This window comes from Solea solea, chromosome 18 (assembly GCF_958295425.1).
Source record: "Solea solea chromosome 18, fSolSol10.1, whole genome shotgun sequence".
In the NCBI taxonomy this organism is placed as follows: Eukaryota; Metazoa; Chordata; class Actinopteri; order Pleuronectiformes; family Soleidae; genus Solea; species Solea solea.
Genome location: NC_081151.1, coordinates 7,812,704 through 7,833,932, shown reverse-complemented (window position 1 = coordinate 7,833,932; position 21,229 = coordinate 7,812,704). Strand labels below are relative to the sequence as shown.

The 21,229-nt window shown below is 41.2% G+C and overlaps 2 protein-coding genes across 2 annotated transcripts; both read right to left on the bottom strand.

Moving 5' to 3' along the window:
* Nucleotides 1–93: 93 nt before the first annotated feature.
* On the bottom strand, nt 94–12,522 carry foxo3a (forkhead box O3A). Its single transcript, XM_058614751.1, has 2 exons — nt 11,075–12,522; nt 94–3,779 (listed from the first exon to the last, which is right to left on the bottom strand). The coding sequence occupies exons 1-2, from the start codon at nt 11,627–11,629 to the stop codon at nt 2,466–2,468; spliced, it is 1,869 nt and encodes a 622-aa protein (XP_058470734.1). The 5' UTR covers nt 11,630–12,522; the 3' UTR covers nt 94–2,465.
* Nucleotides 12,523–13,983: 1,461 nt separating this feature from the next.
* Nucleotides 13,984–20,227, bottom strand: afg1la (AFG1 like ATPase a). The gene is made up of 13 exons (XM_058614752.1): nt 20,090–20,227; nt 18,629–18,834; nt 18,478–18,529; nt 18,279–18,380; nt 17,224–17,354; nt 17,022–17,121; nt 16,773–16,831; nt 16,580–16,662; nt 16,414–16,484; nt 16,199–16,299; nt 15,846–15,986; nt 15,635–15,745; nt 13,984–15,145 (listed from the first exon to the last, which is right to left on the bottom strand). The coding sequence occupies exons 1-13, from the start codon at nt 20,214–20,216 to the stop codon at nt 15,008–15,010; spliced, it is 1,422 nt and encodes a 473-aa protein (XP_058470735.1). The 5' UTR covers nt 20,217–20,227; the 3' UTR covers nt 13,984–15,007.
* Between the last annotated feature and the right edge of the window lie 1,002 nt (nt 20,228–21,229).

The following is a 21,229-nucleotide window of genomic DNA, read 5'->3' as shown; positions in this document are numbered from 1 at the left end:
AGTCCCTGCATAGTCAAGTCTGCAGCTGTGCAGATTCTCTGAGGACAGAAATTGGAAAATAAGCAACATCAAAAAACTCCCAACGACAGATAGTCATACTGGTTCTGTAAGCTTTATTTACACGCACCATCTGTGTTACAACCAAGATAAGAACTGGAATTACAACCAATGATCTCTACTTGATGTCTTTATTTTATTTGTAGGAGCAATAGGAGGAAATGGAGGGTGAATGTTGGCAGTGAGTGTTACTCAAAACTAACGTAGACAAAAAAGCTTCAGGTCAGCATTTTGTATTTTAAAGAAAAAAAAGGATATTTGGAAGCACACGTGTGCAGAATTGGATTTCTCAAACCCAAAACATAAACTAAACGGGTTCAATTATTGTCATTAATGCCAGTTAACTGCAAGGACACAATTTCATTGATTCGTTCATTGTTTGTTCTGATCAATAACCATCCGAGGTGGTCAGATGTAGGGCAGCTCAAATGGACTGTGAACATTTAAGTGCTTTTCACACAGCTCCAACATGACGGGCAAACATGTAGCACCACAGAGAAAATTAAATAAATAAAAACAAGTACGTCTCCTTCTTCGGCCTATGTTAAATTTAGCAAGGAAAGAAAATTGTAACTTAAAAAAAAAAAAAAAAATCATCCTGCTGTTCCTACAAAAACTGTGCTGATGTAGATTCTTTCTTTTTTTTGCCTCTGTAGCTGTGGCTTCTAATATTTATACACTGTATATCCTCTTATTTCTGCTCCTTTCAACGCAGAAACATGTTTGGCAATATTTAAAATACTGTGGTTCCTTCCTTTCTCTAAAATGGCAAGAATGGCTCTAAGTTACTACACACCCTCCTCTCACAGAGTTGGAAAACACTACGGCTGCGGTCAAACGTCAAAAACAAAACATCCCCTGCGTCCTTTCCTAACCACTTTTCCCCAACGACCTCTACAGAAAACGTTAGGAGGTCGAGGAAAAACGGGAAAGGAGAACCCATTTATTTACAGGACTTAGGAAAAGACAACTGCAGACTACACTAACGTCAGGGTATGTAATTATGTGACAGTGGATGTTATTGACATGGTTCAATACACACTTTGTGAAGGATGAAGTCGTCCCATGCTGAAGGAGATAAGAAAGGAAGCACTGGAGCACCTTTTCTTAGCATTTAGAGGAGTCAACCAGCTTTTATCGTGGCTGCCATTTAGATTTTTCCAGGTCACTTCACTCCGTTAGGATCCTTAAGCAAAATGAAAGACTATTAGACCACAGCCTATTTTCCCCAGCACCTGCTGTAGTGCTGATAACAACTGGGAGGCTACTATTGACACTTCATATTCAGCCGCTCCCTGCTATCTTCGTATTTATAGCACCAAGAACTCCTTCAAATGAACAAAACCGTCAAAATACTGTAACTGAGCACTAGGGAGTCTCAAAATGTGGTCATTTAAATTCAGATAGTCCTTAGTGTTTGCAAAATGGTGTCAACCAGAGCTAAATCAAGTTATTAATTCTGTCTTTAAACTCAATACGGACGGTACTTCCAATATTGCAGTTCAAGTGGGAAGGGGAGAGAAGAGGAGGATGAGTGGGGACGATGGTTAAAGGGGGGGGGGGGATCTGCAGCAGATACACCATATTATCAAGACTTCAGTAACGAAACTCTTCAGAAGGAAAAGAATTCACAGTTATGTCACGAAAATCACAGGGTCAGTTTTGCTAAATGAAAAGTAAAAACGATACATACAAAAATAACACACACACACACACACAATGTAGATCGGTTTACATCTCAATAACATATTAACCACTACAGATCGATATTTGGTGCATGACTCGGTGCATCATTGGGGGGAGGGGGCGGGGGGACTTTTTGTTATCATTTGTTTGAAATCTCTTAGTCCATTTCAGGCTACGTCTCTCAAAGAAACTTCAAAAAAAAAAAAGCTTGTCAAGTATCTTCCACTGGAACGTAATAATGTAACATTCTCTGCAGCTTTTTTTCTTCTTCTTCTCTCCTGTAAACACGCCGTCGCCCAACAACTGGCCGACAGCTGGTTTGGCAAAAATGTTGGAAAAGGAGAGAGCAGGGTGAAAACAGGATTCATCTGCAGTTTCATCGTGTATCACTTTGTGATATGAGTTGATTCCCTGAGACTAACATGAGTTGATGCTTTTCATTTAGTTTTTAACAAAAATGTCCTATTTCCAGTCACTACTGTTGTTCACACTGCCAGTCATTGATCTTTGTAAAGGTTTTCCTCCACTGTGAAGACACTCGCGTGTACCTCAGACACTTGAAATACAGTATCTAACTTAATGCCTCACATTAAAAACAATGGAAAAAGAATACTATATGGATACACTTTTACATATTCCCTCTAGTTTCACAATGCGGGGCAACAAAACCCCAATTTACATTCCCCCCCCCACTTTGTTTTTTAATCGCTCTGGTGAGCTGCTCAGCTTGGCACCCAGCTTTGAGGGGAGGTCTGTTTTGAGCTCGAGAAGCTTCCTGAATTCCTGTTGGCATTCTGGGCGGTGGCGAGGCAAGAATCAAAGCTGAGGTCGAGGCAATCTGCATCCATCAGTTCATTGCGGATAATGGAGTCCATATCACACTCCAGGCTGCCATTGAACACATCGAGGTCCAGATCGGCAGGAAAGCGGTCCTGGCCGGACAAGCCAGAGCCGGCCTGCATAGAGGCGGTCTTGCTGGGTGACTTCAGGAGGGGCTGCTTGGCATCAGAGTGACTGGTGTTGCTGTCAGAGGTTGACAAGCCAGCTTGCCAACCAGGCACTGGAGGGCTTTGAGCCTGACCTGTGCTGGTGTGGTTCACCAGCATGTGGTCTTTGCGCAGCAGCATGGCATTTCGACGAGAGTTTTGCAGGGCAATGGCGGTGCTGGCCTGCGACATCAGAGGGTCAGACTGGGTGAGCAGCACGTTGCTGTGGCTGGGGGAGTCCAGACTGAGTAGATCCTGCAGGGTCTGGTGGTCGCTAAAGTGCGAGATGCAGGAGAACATGGTCTGCTTGTTCTCCTGGATGGTTTGCATGGGTGACTGCCTCAAGCTTGTGATGGACGGCGGGCTGAAAAGAGGGTTAGCCCCGAAGCTGCCAGATGGGCTTCCCAAACTGCTCCCTGGGCAGCTGAAGGTAAACAGTGAGCTCCCCTGACCGTTTGCTCCATTTTCTTCCTCTCCAGGAGGAGGCTGCTGGGATGCTGTCAGGCTGATATTGTCTAAAAGGTCATCCATCAGGTTGTCCGAGAGTCCATCATTCAGGTTCATGGTACCTGCCAGGTCAGAGAGCCCTGTGGGCCCTGTGGACGGAGACATGCTGCTGGGACTAGAGTACAGCATTGGGGAGAGTGGAGAGTCATCATCAGGCACCTCGTCCAGCTCCAGGTTGGCCAGGATTGGGGACAAGCGGCCACTGAGCGTGCTGGCATTAGAATTAGTCCTGGAACGGAAGTCTGTCCAGGCGTCTAGCTCGTCGCTGCTGCGGGACGTGGGACTTCCTGTCCATTTGGAGAGGCTTGAGGAGCTCTCAGAGCTGCCATCTTGAGCAGCCTGCATTGAGGCTTTCTTCTTGGTGGCGCGTCCCCGGGCTCCTTTGATGTACTTACTGTTATCCATCGATACAGCCCGTCGCCGAGGAGCTTTGCCTCCCTTCCCGCCTTCTGGGTTGACCATCCACCAGGAGCTCTTCCCTGTTCCTTCATTCTGGACTTTGACAAAACGACTGTGGAGGGACAGATTGTGCCGGATGGAATTCTGCAACAAAACAGAAGAAAAAGAATTAAATACAGGGTCATATTTCATTTAAAGCTTCAGTGATTTTTGTTATTATTCTTCCACTGTTGACCTCCGTGAACAGAAACAATATAAAAATGTTTGTAGGCTGCTCTGTCAAGCAATACTATCAGATCTGACCAAGGGAGCATTTGTGTATATAGAGCAGCAGTGCATGAGTGGGTGGGGTCAAACAGCTTGTTTTTTGAGCAGAAGAATTCACTTCAGAATATTTTTATGGTTGTTATTTGTGTTTTTTTTAAGACATAATCATCTTGTGTTAATAGTACAATGTTGTTGTTGCCCCCGTCGTGACCTGTGTGCAGCATGGGAATTTCACTCAGCACTAGATCCAAGTATTGCTATACAGAGAAAGACAGGGAGAGTTGTGGGGTGCTGAAAGACTTAATCAGCTTTGTGTGAAGTTTTGAATCCAACATGTTCCACACAACCTAATTATATGTCAAGACATAATTTAAAAATGAGGATTTAGAGCTTTTGAAATCCAATCCCAGACTGAAGCTCATAGTATCATGGTTTCTGCGGTTGGGACTTACAGCTCATTTTTGATTTTGACCATGTTCTAAACTACTCAATGCACCTCAACACGTGAAATATTACATGTTGAAATGAGAATGTTAACGCTAACAGGAACAAAATGTCCTGAAAAGCACTCACAGCAAACACTCCACAGATGTACTGTAGATGTTGTGATAGGGTTGAAATTGTATCGTAGTTATCGATGGGAGTGTCTTCAAGAGACACCTTTTCCTTCCAGCTCATACTGAGACCCATTTCTGGCTGCTTGAAAAGATCTTCTCTGGAGACGTTTCCTAAACCATGTAGAAAATTTAACAGCTTGAGTCTGACCGGCTGCAATAAGTACTGAGAAGCCCAAAGGCCAACTTCACCGGGAGAGGGTCCAGTATAATTCTCTTAAACTTGAATTAAATTAAGTAAACCGAGGTCCCATTCAAATCTATCTCTCAGAAGATTAAACTAATCAAACACTGTTCAGATTACGCGGCTCCGCCGTGGCAGCTGTGGAGTCCGCTCTCCAGCTTTGTGAGGACTGAACGATCACAAGAGAACACTGGCCCCAGTTTTCTACTCTTTTAATGTCTTCAAGTCAGTGGAATGACCCGCCGACATTAAAGTTACAGCAAAGCCTGAGCTTAAAGCCAATTAAAGGATTAGGTCAACAAGCAAACACTTTCATCACTTACAACCCAAAGCACATGCGACGCCAAAATCAAACTTAAATACCACATCTTTTTTTGGTTTAACTCACCGTCACTTGGCTGGAACACGCGTGTGAGATTATTCATGCATGAATCATCTTTTTTTAATGCCAATAAAGGAACAGATCATAATGTGATCAACGTTCTCCACTACCATTTTCAGTGAAAAACGAAAGAATGTGACACAATGGACGCTCCCATGTGCCTCAGGTAAACATCAGCGGCTGATTTCTGCACCACCGCCGCGAACAGCTTCGGTTTCCGCAAAAAGCATAAAAAGTAAAAGATAGTTTTATTAAGTGCAGCCAAACAGGAATGTGAAGACGAGAGTATTGCTTTAGCTACCTAGTGAATGTGTATCTTGTCTGTGAGGAGAATACTGCAGTGCGTTGAGGCTGAAGTTCAGTTATGACCACGTGTTGCTAAAGAGAACTACTTCTGACCGTCACACACTGTAGCCCCAAGTCCATTTATTCCAAATAAAGACATCAATCTTAAAAGAAAGGGTGCCATATTTTGGGTAATACAGTCCACCATAAACATTAAACTATAGCCCGCAGCTGGTTAGGACTAGGGGAGGGAAATAAAACAAAAAGCATTCCTGACTGGGATGCGGGCACGTCCAAATGGGAGGAGACCCCAGGGTAGACCCAGAAGTCACTGGAAGGATGTATTCCATCTGGTATGGGAATGCCCCGGGACAGCCCAGGAGGAGCTAGAATATCATGAGTACTTGTTGTTGTTGTTTTCTACTGCTTATCCGTGTCCGGGTCACAGGGGTCTTAGCAGTGAGGCCCAGAAACTCCTCTCCAGTGCCACCTCAACCAGCTCTCCCGGTGTGACACTGAGGCGTTCCCAGGCCAGCGGGGATATAATCTCTTCAGCGTGACCTGGGTCTGCCACAGGGCCTCCTTCCGGTTGGGCATGCCCGAAACACCTCAACTGGCCCCTCTAGACCCAATGTCCCCGCTCCTCAACCTTACCACCAAGAGTACTTGTGCATGTCCTTGAACTCACGCATATTTATCTCTGGCTGGAATCTATCCACATACATTAGCAGAGTTTATTTAGAGGAAGGCTGGACCGATATAATTAAAGTAGATAAATCTCAGATTGTTTGATCAAGAGTGCAAAAAAGAGCTAATTCAAAATGTCACGAGAGTGCAGGTATTAATAAAACATACAGTGCTTGTTTGGTCTTACTTTCCCAAATATGTATTTTTCCCAGCACCATCCACCATCCTCTGCGAAATGTGGATGTTTTTAGCCTTTTTAAATTTTTTATGAGCACTGTGGAAGATTCTAACATTCGCTTTCTGTATTTGGCTGCAAATTTGCACACAAACTCCTCTGAAAGTGAGAACAGATGGAACCAAAATGCTGCTGCAGTCATGCAAAGTTCAACAGCACTCGCTTGTTGAGGAAACATCTCTTACTATTTTGGCCGACACCTCGGCCAATGAGAGTTAAGGCAATTGGTTTGCCAAACAATGTGGTTTCACTGTTGTGAATATGCAGTACCTGAGAACTACAATACATTTTAGATTGGGCCCCTAAAATCAGGTATTGAATGGATATTTTGCATTAAAACAACTTGACCAACATTTGGTGTTATGTTGCACATCAATAATTGTACTTAATTTCTAAATAAAGCCTGTAAAACTTTATTTAGAAATGAAACTTGACTTCATAAACTACTAAAACTAATCTTTAGTCTCACTACAATCAAATACTTTAACTTAGGAATTTCACTTGAACCTAACCTAAATGATTTAGTTTCCCAATTACAGGTGAAATAATCTATCGTTTGCCAGAAATAAAAGCTGAAACAATCATTCGCATGCATTCTTTCTCATAAAAAAGTGATCTCAAATGACCGTTAATAGGCTCAACAGTGAATATGTCAAGATTGATGATCGAAACCAGTGCGGTTTTCAAAAATTAAAAATCTTCTGAACAATATTGTGTTCCTCAAGAACTACCTTCAAGAACAAACATTTAGAGCCTCGGCATATAAGTGCTACAAGTCACGCGCAAACTGAGCCAAGTGTTTCAACAATGTTCAACAATGAACAGAGAGAACACTACAACAGCAGCAGCAGCAACACCTGTCCTGTTCAGTCTGATGCAACTCTGGCACAACTGCCTTTGCAATATATAAATAAAGAAACCACTGTTGACACTTCAATCTTGGCCGAGGCTGTTGGTCGAGGTTTTGATTGAACTCTGTCGTTATTTACGGGGCCATAAATCGCAGCGTCGCTGTATTGGACTCCACTGGACGGATAAAACAGCCGCTGCAGCTCAGAGTGCAATACAGCTCGATACAATGTCATGACATGTAACCTCAAAAAAAATGACAAAACAATTCACTCCAGTCCTCTTAAGATCACAGAGGCTATTTCTATTCCACTGGTGCTGAATTTAAATCACACTACACTGTATTAATTGTGTCCAGCTCGTGTACACACACACACTGAATGACCTTGCCGTGGTTAAAAATATACAGTAATCTGGATTATGTGTGTAAACCACAGCATTCCTCTTTCTTTTTTTGAGAAAGACTTGAGTGCTGCAATAAAGCCACCAATTTGCTTCTTAAACTAAATTGTGGGTTGCCGTGATTAAATCCATTAAGCTTTAGCAAAATAACTACATTTTTCCCCCGGATAGCTCAGGTATGTGGTACAGTATGAGCAACATGGCATTTAAAAAAAAAGATAAAACACAAAGAGCAAACTCTCCTGCCTTCCCCTCCCCCACACAGTCACAGCAGTGCTGCAGCAGCCTTTGAGCAATGCCTCGTTCTGAGCAGGGACTGGAGAAATGCCAGTTTAGCCAGAGCCAGATCCAAAGAGAGACACTGAGCTTCTCTCACACTGATACACATCGACCTACATAATTTATAGTCAGCTGATTGATCCATGTGCCTCTGCCACATGAAAAGGCAGCGTGGCACACAGCAGGCGTGAGTTTATGCATATACAGTTTGGACTCACAACAACAACGAATAAATATGGACCTGCTGTTGGTCATGAAGCACTGAATGTAGTCAACTTTTTTTTTTTTTTTTTTTTTTAAATGAGCAGAGGACACGGGTCAGCTCTGGATTTACAACCTCACAGTCCCTCGTGCAGACGACCATCCTTGAGCTGATGGTTCACACACACACACACACACACACACACACACACACACACACACACACACACACACACACACACACACACACACACACACACACACACACACACACACACACACACAATCTCCCGAGAAATGCTGATGTCAGCACTTCTGAAAACATTAACCCCTTCCTCTACTATCTGTCTGCAGCAGGGCTGCACTTATTATTAGATAGTGTTTTAGATATTGAAGAGTTAAGTATTTTTTTTTTAATACAAAAACAACTTCTCGGCTTTCAGATTCTTAAATGGGAGTATTTTCTGCTCTCTTTGCTCCTCTTTTACAGATAAATGAATGTTATTGTGTAAGAAAATACTAATATGCATGGAAAATACTTGAAAATATTGCAGTATTTCACGGTGTGACACTATACCGATTCTGTATCAATTTCAAAATGTTGCAGACTGAATATTTGCTCCATCAGCTTAAATAGTTTAATAAATAAATGACTCAAAATGGGGGTTAAAATGCTAACAACTAGCCGCCAGCTAAACCCGAAACAGCCTAATACTAACAAGCTTAAAGGGGGCATATCATAATTTAACTGTGTATAGAAGCGTACTATGCTGTAAACTGACTTTTATTCCAAGTGCTTTCTTTTTTAAACAGTCTTAGTAGTTTAACCTTCTAGTGTTTGTAGAGCTTCAGGTGGGAACACACAAAGATTTTTCCTCCAACGTGAACCGACTGACTGACAAAGTTGACATTTTGTGAATGACGCGAACTGGGGCTGAACAATTAATCGAAATCGAAGAAAACGTCTTTGTTTCCCACAGATCTGCACAAATATCACACAGTAATCATTTTAATATGTTATTCAAATAAAAATGAGAACAAGTGTGCAAAAAAATGACCACTCCTCTGATATCACAAATCATATCGCAATTAGAGAACGCGGTTCTACTCGGGCTAGTGCTCTGACTTTGTTTGTAAACCCGTTTCACCACATCCAGTAGCATCTATTTGTTTCTCATGTAGTCTGCTCATTTCTCAAACGCTCAATCCCATGTCACAGCAACATGAAATTCAAAAATTAAAATTAAAATGCACCATCTCGACTGTGTTCCTCATGAAGACACTCCCTGAAATTGGCCCTGCTGCATCCCACATGTATAGTTATGCAGTTGTGCCGGATTACAAACCTATTTCCAGAGTTTTTCTGACCAGCAGCAACCCCCCCCCCCCCAATCTAAATCCTGCAAAGCTCAAAGCTTTCATCAGACTTGATTCCATGACAGATGAATTGGTTTTCCAGGCTTGTACTAATCCTTAAAATCAAACCGAAGCAGTGGCCTGTGGAAGCTCGTAAGAAGCCACAGTGCCGCTGCAATGTGACCAGTACGTGTTAAAGTATAATTTACACCGTGTTGTTTTTGAGTCTCAGCTTTCGCACCCACAACCATGTCTTTTGTTCTTTTTCTCGCAGAATGAGTGCGTCATTTGAAGCACACTTGATTTCACTTTACACCATGAGCCTGTTAGGCAGCCACATGTTCCAACTCCCTGTTGTTGTCAAGTGAATGTGAAAATAAAGCTAAAAATACAACCAAAAACTTTTGTGTTAGTGGTGGTGTCTGCAACATAAACAGCCAGTGTTTGTTGCCTCTGTCTCTATTTAATATACAGCTGCATGCAGAAGGATAAAAGAATAAAAATGGCCCTGAGTTTTTAGTTAGTAAACAGACTTTGCTTTCAGTCTGTACTCTTCCGTCATTTAGTTAGTGTTGGTATGCTTTTAGTGTACAAATATGGACCATTTTAAAGTAGAATCTTTTAGATCATTATTGATTATGAAACCCTAGAATGACTAGAAAGACGACTGGGAAACACTCTTCAAACCTTGCTTGGCACTCTCTATTTTAGTGGCATAAATGTGTACCTTTTTATCCTTCTGTGGGGACCCACTATGATGAACTAACTCCTAATACTCGCTTAAAGGTCCAGTGTGTAACATTTAGGAGAGATTTCTTGGCAGACATTTAATATACTACATCTAGCTATGTTTGTATAGGTGTGTAATCGTGTTTAAATAACAATAAATGGTTTCCTGTGTCCTTAGAATAAGCCTTTTAAATGTACTCTGGCCACCATCTTGTGCTGCTATGTTTCTACGGCAGCTGGAATGGACAAACTAGCCAGTGGGTGTGCATTTTGTGTTTGGAAGCACAGGTTTACAAAGCAAACAGTCTGTTATCATAACTGTTTACAAACAAATGAACATCTGTATGTTTGGGAACTTTATCAGTTGGCGAACGGGCATTTTGACAATATCCTTTTTGTTATGTGAAGGCCACCGTAGTCAAAATGTGCTTGAGAAAAGGAGGGTTAAGTGAGGATCTGCAATCTCACCATTAGATGTCACTCATTCTTACACACTGGTCCTTTAACAGTAGTTACCGGAAACGTTTTTTTTTTTCTGGTTTAAAGTTCAAATATTATTTCAAAGGAAACCAGGATATTGTGAGAGCTTTTTAGCTTGATATGTTGTCCCAGCCCTAAAGTAGTGTGCATACATATGCACAGATAGACACTAAAGTTGGTGCACGTTTTTTCCAAGTAAGGGCCGATTTGTGTTGTAGTTTGTGTGAGGCAGCAGTATCTTCATACCGTAAAAAAACGAGTAGGCCTTTTATAAATTTAAATTAATGTTTAGTTATGGAAATGAATAAATATGTATGCAAGTATTATGATTTTTTTTTTTTTTAAATGAACAATTATGAGGGTGCCCCTTTTTCACTTGACCCCTGCCCGTGAAGAGTGTGTCCACCCCACTGATGGTGTGCATTTTGTTTTCACATGACCACAACATGGTCTTTGTCACGATGACAGCAGCAGCATGTCACAGCTCACCTTCCAGCCCGCAGAGCTGTTGCTGTCGCCTTTGTCCTTGAAGTATGGCACAGATCTCACCATCCAGTCATAGATTTGGGACAAGGTCAGCCTTTTCTCGGGGGAGCTCTCGATGGCTTGGGTAATGAGGTCTGCATAGGAGTAGTTGCCCCAGGCGTTCCTGCGGGCGGAGGACTTCCTCAGCTGCTGGGAGGCAGAGCCGCCCACAGCCGCGGCGGGGATCTGCGCGGAGGAGGAAGGAGAGCCATCGATGACCTCCTCCTTGCTGGGGCCGCGCTGCACCTCCACAGGCTGGGAGATGGACGAGCTGCTGCTCGGCTGCCGCGGTTTACCAACACCACCATCGCTGTCTTTCTGAGCAGTGCTGTCACCCCCATCATCATCATCATCCTCTTCTTCAGGGATTACGTCAGTGTCATTGGTCCCGGGCTTGTCCGCGCCGGACTCCGGACGGGGCAGCGGCCAAGTGCACGAGCGTGGCCGCTTCTGGGGCTCGAAATCCGGATCGATCTCCACCTTCGAGGCAGGCTCGTCGACGCTCGGTGCCTCGGCCATGTTAACCGCAGTGTCTCGTTAGTTGCACAAAGGGTCCGAAAATCACTCGGGTCGCATTCCATCAATGTTGTATGCAGTCTTCAGGGACACTTTTCATTTACTATGCAACGATATGCAAATGTCCAGCGCCCGCACGTGTCTGTGAGTCTGTCCTGTCTCCTGCAGGGCGTCAGTCCGCAGCTCACACACACACACAGACGCACGCACACACACACGGAGAGAAACACAGCACAGGGCAGCTTTAACAAAACATCGCCTTTCCCCCTCATGCACAGCCCACACCCTGAACATGCACTGCGATGTCGCCAAATGTGGAGTCAAAACGAAAGGAAGTCAGCGTGGAGTCTTGGAGGAGTTGCTCCTTCGAAAGCGCCCGCGTCCTGCAGCGCGATCCTGCGATGTGTGCATGCCACCGAGCAAATGAAATGCACTTCATCTAATAAGGTCTCTTTATCACTCCGTGCACAGCTGCCATCTTGACTATTTCCTTTCCCAAGTTCTTTATCATCCGTGCAGAGGAGCTGCGGCAGTGCTGCTGCTGCTGTCCAGATACGATCAAGGCGGAGATTGGTTTCTCAAGGCCCCGCAGCTTCTCTCTCCGCCTCTCTTTAAATGTGACCAGGCACCAGCCACTGCGCTGTCCAGCATTAAAGAGAAAACGGTGCATTCAGGCTGCACATCTGTGGCATCCTGAAGCAGCCAGCACGGTGTCCTCCTCCTGTCCTCCGTGTGGACAGCTGCCTTCAAACACCCCTCATTCAATCTGCTGCTGTGGTTGGCGCAAACGCTGCGAGTCCAAGAGAAAAGAGGAGGAGGGAAAAACACGACCCTGCCCCCTGGACTGAGCTGAAATTAAAGTGACAGTGTGTGGACATCGGCCTCCTCAGTCCAGCACTGCCTTACTCTTTTATGAACATAAACTGAGGCATATTATTATTTATTCTAAGTTTGATTAAGGTGCAACATCAAGTAACTTTGTTCCCTTTTTTATTTTGCTTTGTTTTCATTGCTGTATGTATGTTTGTTTTACATTATTGTATATTATTAATAAAGCATATACAGCAATTTGGGCATTATGGGTTGATTTTAAATGTGCTACCGTATATAAATAAACTTGATTTTGACCTCTATTACTTGCTTCAAAGCTGGAGATCGTACTGCTCAGGGGATTTTTGTTGTTGATGGTGATGGTTTTCCTGCCGTCTGCAAACAAACACTCACCCAGCTTTTACAGCTTTATCCTCCACATGAGGGTCACGTCTGGTGCCAATCTCAGCTGACATAGAGCGAAAGGTGGGGTCACATCGTGGACAGGTCGCCAGTCCATCACAGGGCCACCACATATGGAGAGAAACAACAGATCCACTCTCACACACATGGACATTACATTGTATCTGTTAGCGGGCCACATGGTTGGCGTAGTGGTTTGCACTCTTACCTTTGCAGTAATAAGAAGACCTGGGTTCACGACCTGGGTTCCTCCCACAGTCCAAAAGCATGCAAATTTGGGGATTAGGCAAATTGGACACTCTAAATTGAACTATCAAGCAGCGCATGGGTGACGTCACATCTGAAACTTTTCTTTGTTGTTTTCTCAGTTGTACTCAAACCTGTTTCCAGGGGCCCATTTCAGAAAGCAGGTTTAGTGAAAACTCTGAGTTAGTTAACTGAGATGAGGGAAACTCATCAGTTTTTCAGTTTCACAAAGCCAGTTCAGCTTAACTCTGAGTCAGTTACCCTGGCAACATACTCCATGAATCTGGCAGGTTTTCTTCAACAAACAAATCAAACCGTGTGTTACTGTAGGCTAATAATCCCTGTAGACACTCTCTGTAGCATTGAGCAAGATGTTTTAATGTAAAATAGAGTCAAAAAAAGCTAGTCAGTTTGAAAATGGACACTTAAGTTGGGGTTTATAATTATAGGTCCATAAGTAAACTATGTTTTATCAGTTTGATCCATATGACTGCTCTCTTCAATCCTGTTTTTGAAGATCAATGTCATGGTCATTGGCATGTGTTAATATTTCTGCTCAACTGGATTAAAATGGAGGCTGTGCTCTTTGTTTACCCGTTGCCATGGTGAATGGTAGTATCAGAGCTCCATTGATGCTGACTTTTTTTCATTCCCAGCACATGCTTAACTCAATTGAACTGAACTAATGCTGATCAGCTGTTCTGAAACCAAAAACTCAGAGTTTGACAGCTCACAGTTGGTGAACCTAGGGTTAAGGTTTTAACTCAGAGTTTGTTGAACCTGCTTTCTGAAATGGGCCCCAGCTGTCTTTACATTGCAGGTGGCTGGCCATGTCGTCATCTGAGTAGGAAATATCAATGAATCAATTAGGAATAATGTAGTGTCAACAAGATTTAAGTGAACAAACACAAACAACATGTCAATATAAATATGATTTAAATCATTACATATCTCCCACTGATTTACATCAATCGAATTTCTTCTGTGTAAAAGTGAATGGGAGTCAACAATACAAACAAGACATCTTGCAGAAAAATATCCAGATTTTTACCAGATTAAATACCATCGACAGAGTGTCTGTTCCAATAACACTCTCGTCCGTACATGAGATACATTGTCAAGTATTTTCCCTAATTTTCACTTCCCACACAGCCCTGTGTCTGAATACTGATTACTGCAAATGAAAAGGATTCATGTAAATCAGCAACCAGTTAGAAACATCAACCCACACACCCAAAACCTTATTAGTTTCATTTAGGAAGACAGTGGCGTAAAAAAAAAAAAAGTATAGAGTATGTAAATATAAACCCTTCCTTTTTTTTGCATGTGTTATTTCTTTTTTTTTAAAAAACCTGCAAATGGAAGTAAATGAACAGTCAAAAGTGATTGTTTATCTACAACAACAACATAACAAATGATCAGGAATAAGGACTCACCTTTGCATACTTGGACCAATTTCCTGTCACTGTATTTATATAATTGTTGCATAATTATCTCCAACAACTCATTGAGTTTCATTGCATATTAAAACACCATTAAAATCTTCATACGAGTCATTTGGAAGTCCATTTCCAAAAGTCCAAAAGTTGCCGTCTTCGTCCCCCTTGTATTTAAAAAATAAATACTGTTGGACCACAGTTTGATAATAAGGAATAATATGACACTCAAAATCAAAAAAACATGTTCTTTGAAGTGCAAATGTCGCAGTAAAATGATTAAAGGCATTTAAATATCAATAAATATTTTCTGTACATTAGTACTAATCCAGTTTGGTAGTCTCACTGGGTTTGTGCTGCATGAGGAGGAGTATTAACGTTTAGTCCAGGCAGTTTTTGGCTAAAAGGGAATATCGTGTACAAAGTGAGGACGTTGTGCAACGTGGTCCACTTTTTCCCTCGAATGTTAAACCTGCGATTCCTTGCTTCGGTCTCCCGCCAACCAGTAGTCCTCTGTCTGCATCTCCGTGAGTCGAGACACTGTCCTCTGGAAGGCAAACATTTCCTCTTCTCCGCTGAATATGGACAGACTGCTGGCTTCTTCCTGTCAAACCACACAGTATCTAACTACAATCAGTGAACTTTGCCAAATTAGCGATGATAAGCATCACACAAATGATTTTAAATTATAATAAAAACGACAATCCAACAAAAGACCAAATCCTTTCTTGTTGGAAGTCTTTTTAAAATCTTAAGTATTTCTTAAGGGCCACAAATAATCTAAAATCTTTCAGTCTTTGTCAGTATTTACACACACATCTTATAGCACACTCACGACGTTTCATACATAATTATTATTAATAGATATTGTGTGGAGGGAGAACACAGGAAATGAGGGGGCGGGAGGGGGTGCAACAAAGGAAATGAACTAGGAACTGTTCAACATTTGCTAGATTCTGTATTTTATGTATGTATTCTGGGACTGCCCATCTGTGAGAGAGGTATTTACATTTATGGCCGTACCTGGTTTTAAGACTTTAAGAACAACATGAAAAACTGGTTTAGCAGGTTGAAAAAAATGTAAGTTGCTTACTCTTTTCAGCCCCAGATCATCCATGAGTATGTGGCTCTCGTCATGACCGTGATCCCCATCGTGAACAAATATGTCCTCCAGAGGGTGGTCGGCAAGAATCACCACCCGCACCTACAGTGAAGTGATGTTAAATGACTTTAATTCTCACTCATACATCAAAACGTATTCATTTTTATTTTTATTTTTAAATAAGCATATAGATGCTGCGTACCTTGTGGTCATAGAGGGTATCCACCAGCGTTATGAGCCGCCTGGCTTGGGTTTTTTTGTTCAGGGTGAGCAGAGGAATGTGACGAATAAAGATGGTGTCAAAGAGCCTGGACATCTCCAGGTAATCACTGGCCCCTAAAGGCTGAAATATCTTACAGTCAGACACTGGAAGTCCTCAAATCACTTTAAGTTGCCCTTTAATTCACATTTTCATACATTAAAAAAAAAAAAAAAAATCTAACTAATTTTATCTGAAAATGTTTATTCACTGAAAAACCTCTTGTGTTAACAGACAAGACCAAATAATTGACCATAAAAAGTCAACATTAATGCACAGAGCTCAGAGAAACTTACTCTGTCACACAGCTCATCAAACGTACAGTCGGCAATGGTCCCACAAGCTTTGTCCAGGCGGACTTTTCTGTTGTTAACGTTCAGAACTCTGGGTCGTGTTACTGCGAGGAAAAGCAATACGGTAATTAAACCCAATAATGTGGGAAAATGCCATTTCTATGATACACTCTCGGCTGTAGAATTAGGGTCAAATACCATTTAGTTGGTCCACTTACTGTCATTCTGCTTAAAAGCCAGCTCATCAAAAACCTTGTCCAGTGTTGCATCCACATCAGGCTCACTGGAGCTATCATAAACACAACAGGGGAATATTAAATACAATAAATCTGTGCATTTACACACCGGGTCAAAGCCAGTGACTGATTGACCAGAGTTTCTTACAGAAAGTAGAGCTTTCCAGCAGATGGTTTGTTTGTTTTGCGGTAATCTATCCCAGAGTCCAACCGGAGAGTTTGACAATATTTCTGAATGTGAGAAATAAAGGATGAACAACAGACACCTTAAAAATATTAAACAGCAGAGGAAGTGAGAAGACTTCAATTGTGAAAGAAGAAAACATGGTCTACATTGTTACCTGCAACACAGCAATAAAAGGCACAAAGTTGACTCTCTGCAGACCGTTTTTATACAAATCTGAGGGAACGTGACAAAGATATTTATTTACTCTTACTTCATATAGTTTGTTGAACGCTAAAACAAGGGCTTGGAAAATGCAAACACGTGTAATGTGATGAAAATGATGTGATGTGATTTATGTACAACAAAGGCATACAAGTTTTACATGTGCTATGTCACGCAGTTATACACATATGTTGCTTCTTACCTTCAGGAATACGATTAGAAGTGGCCACGACGACAACGCCATTCAGAAACAGATTCTCAAAAAGCTGCTTGAGAATCATGGCATCAGCTATATCAGTGACCTGAAAGTTATGTTAGACATCAATCAACTCTGGGCTACCAGACTAATGTAAGAGTATCTGTTACAGGCTCTGACGTATGTAGGAGCAATGAAATGTTATTACCTGAAACTCATCGAAGCACAGAAGACAAGCCTCTTCACTGATCTCCTCAGCAACGGGAGCAATGGGGTCATATGATTTGGCCATTTTACCCACTTTCCTCTTTGGCATACTTTGTTTTAGCCGATGGATCCCTAAAAATACAACAAGTACACATTTATGTCACGTGAACATATGATATGTACACATACATATGGGCAGGAGGAACAAAGAACTGTTAAAGAGGAACCTCAAATTCAGTGAATGCACCATTTGTTGTGGATGTAAAAGTTCAATAAAATCAAAGCTACAGAAAATGAATAAAAATGGTGGCATTGTATTATTTTTCATACAATAAAAAGTAAGAAAGTTAGTCATTTCTGACTTATTACAGGACAGCTGTTTAAAAATAGTTTTTGACTAACGGTGGTTTCACTGGACCTGTGTGAACTGCTGCGTCAGCAGTGTGCATATAAAACACATGCCGTCTGCGGTGCCTTAAATGTAACAAATCTAAACGTGGTGACTGAATAGGATGTAGAAGCTCATTACAGCAAGTTCAGCAAGCACAATGCTAGTTTTTTTACTGACTCAAGTTTTAAAGATTTATGTCTGGAGCTGAAAAATAAATCAAACTCTCTGGATTACACTCAAGAATTAAGAAAAATACATCTTCAGTGTTAAATATAAAAATATGCATCTTTTATGTTTCCCATAGCACTAAACACTCTTTTTCCAGTTATGAGGACAATATCCACGTTTTCAAACATAACTTCTTCATTTGTGCATTCATTCACTTATGCACAGCTGGCTTATCTGCCCCCTAGTGGCTGTTGGGAGTCCAGAAGAATGACAGAACAAAGTTGATTATTTCAGCTCAACAGTAAAAAGGGCTTCAGAGCAGTGAAACTACACTTCTTCCGTATATTTCGGCTGAAAAGTGATATAAGGTGCAGCCCTGCTCTGCTCTCCTCTGATGCAAATGCAAATGTGGCTTCACAGCAACTGCATAAATAATATTGTGTTATTACAATTTAAAAACTCTTTATACGCCAAGTCCTAGTATGAAATGTACTCACGTTTATGCACGTCCAACATGAAGCCATGGAAATGAACCCTCTTTTTCTTTTCAGTCTCCACATATGAATAAAACATATCCATGACCATCGTTTTTCCAGTGCCTGAAACAAGACAACAAGTCAAACACAAATTTAGACGTGATGTACACTTTTTGAGAAGAAATGATTAGACGCATAATTCAAACTATGTTTTCCTTACCAACATCGCCATAGATGTAGAAGCCCTTTGGAGGTTTGGGTTTTGAGAAAAACTGAAAAATTAAATGACATTTTAATGACTTTAAAAGTAAATTTAAAAAATAAAAACAATTATACACTCATAAAAAACATATGTATAAAATCATCACTACGTTGGAGAAGATGGATGTTGGTGTGTTGCTGTATCCTCTCAACGTTTTGTGCAGCTCATTCAGTTTCTGCAGAACTGCCTTCTGATGTTCATCCTCTCGCAGCATCCCGTCTCTGATGAGCCCATTGTAGTGATCCAGAGGGCTGCTGAAGGTGGCAGCACCGACACCATCCTCCTCCACTGCCGGCTGGGCTTTCACGGAATAAACTTAGACATGGCCACAACACAGACAGCACAGAAACTTAAGCCCATAAGATTTTAGAAGATTAAGAAGTTAACATGGACATTTACTTCAAAGCTTAGGAACACAAAGGTAACAGAAACTAAACCTAGTAAAGCTACTATATCATTATATTACCAAAAACATTTTTAAGATAGGACATAACAAAATCATGTATCTGAGGATATTTGATTTTTAGTGTTCAGCCTGCGGTGAAAAAGAAAAAGAACTAAAGTGAAAATGCAAGCTCACATAAAATAATTGACTTTTCCTATTCATGATCATCCTGAAGAAGTAAATTATTAGATATTTGATATTTTTATTGTGAGCGCACCATATTGTGGTGTGCAACAACATTGTACATTGACCCATTCCTGATTGTGACTAGGTTTAAATCATGACTTCATCAAGGCCTATTCACATTGGTTTGCTCTTTACCAACTTTGCAGTTTACACATCGCTTTGCACCATTCCATCAAGTCTTGTGAAAAACATATATGGACAAAAGTATGTGACCACACCTTCACATGCTTCAGCATAACAAGACATTTTGGACAATGCCTTGCTTCCAAATTTGTGGCAACAGTTTGAGGAAGACTCTTTTCTATTCCAAGACTGTGCCCCAATGCACAAAGCAATGACTATAAAGACATGGTGTGACAAGTTTGGTGTGGAAGAAATTGACTGATCACCTTTGGGATGAACTGGAACAGAGATTGTGAGCAAGACCTTCTCATCCAACATCAGTGCCTGATCTCATAAATGCTCTACAGAAAAAAATGGGCTCAAATTCCCATAGAAACACTTGAAAATCTTGTAGAAAGTCGTCCAAGACATGTTGAAGCTGATTTAGCTGCAAAAGGGGGACCAACTCCGTATTAAAGTACTGTTGTCAGTACAGTCCCTGTTGATGTAATGATGGTCAGGCGTCCCAATATTTTATATCCACGTGCACAATATAAACATCACAAATATCGTCATAGCAATAACAATACGTAGATTTTCGCTTACTCACGGGTAAAGTAACGACAATGTCTCTCTTATAGACGAAAACCAAAGTGTCTGACACCCATACCAGGATAGACACAGTGAAAATAAAACGTTTATAAAACAGGTCATAAATAATTATGGTAAGATTGGCTGTGACACAGTGTAACCTAGCTACCTAGGTCAACACTTTGACAGTTTACACCACCAGACAAACACTTCAACCGTCACAGAGTCCCAAAATATTCCTCTCACCTCGTCTGCAGAGCCCCGGTAACGATTTTAGCAGCTTATTGGAGGAACACTGTTCCGTAAAAAGAGATTTAAAACCCAGTAAAGCTGAGGGTGACATCTTTATACACAGCGGTATACGTACCGCCATCTTGAATTCACATGACGTCAAAAAAAACTTTATTAGCAAAGACATAAACATACACCATAACTGTCTGACAACAGGGGGCGACATTTATCTTACTTCATTTGGAGATATTACTTCTCTTTTTTGTAAGCAACAAACTATTTTTTAAATTAGAAGTTTAAAGAAAAAAAAAATATCAAACATACTATGGCATAGAATGCACACACGTGTATATATATATATATATATATATATATATATATATATATATATATATATATATATATATATATATATTTCTATATTTTATATCCTTGTGTTTATTATGCATGTTTAGCAGTGGAGTGCACAGGAGGAAGTGCCCTACTGGCTGTTTTTTATTATTATCATTTTATTTAACTAAAGCAGTGCCTTCCTAGTGGATAGATGTCGTGTACTATAAGAAGCCCTTGCGACTTCGTAAGGGTGCCCTTATGAAGTTCCCTACTGCCCCTACATGACAGTGTCCTAAAGGGTGTCCTTAGAGGAAATGCTGTATATTCAGTGCTATATAGAAAATGCTTATCTCGGTGATATAAAGTGATGCTGTACACACAGGTGTGTGAAAATGTGGGGAGAAAAAAGTGCCCTTTTAATTTTTCGCCCCTGCAACTTCCAAATGTCTGTGCACGCCACCGATGTTTACTCATGTTGATCTACTACATTTTATCTAATTTTATCGAATATAATCTTACCTCGTCTTATCTTATTAAACATGGTGCATGAAGTGATTTACACGGGAGACAAAAAGGCATGAAGACACAGTGTGATTTTAAACTGGACACATTTTTGTTTTCGGTCAAAAATATAATATCGTCAGCATTCTAGTCATGAACCGCACTGCAGACATAATGTGAAGGAGAAGTTATACATTCCTGCTCACACATAATAATACAATAAAAATGGTATTTAAAATATATAATGTACTATATGTCATAAAATATAGTGCGATAAAAAATATTGTAATATACGCAACAACCCTTTTTGCTCACACAAAC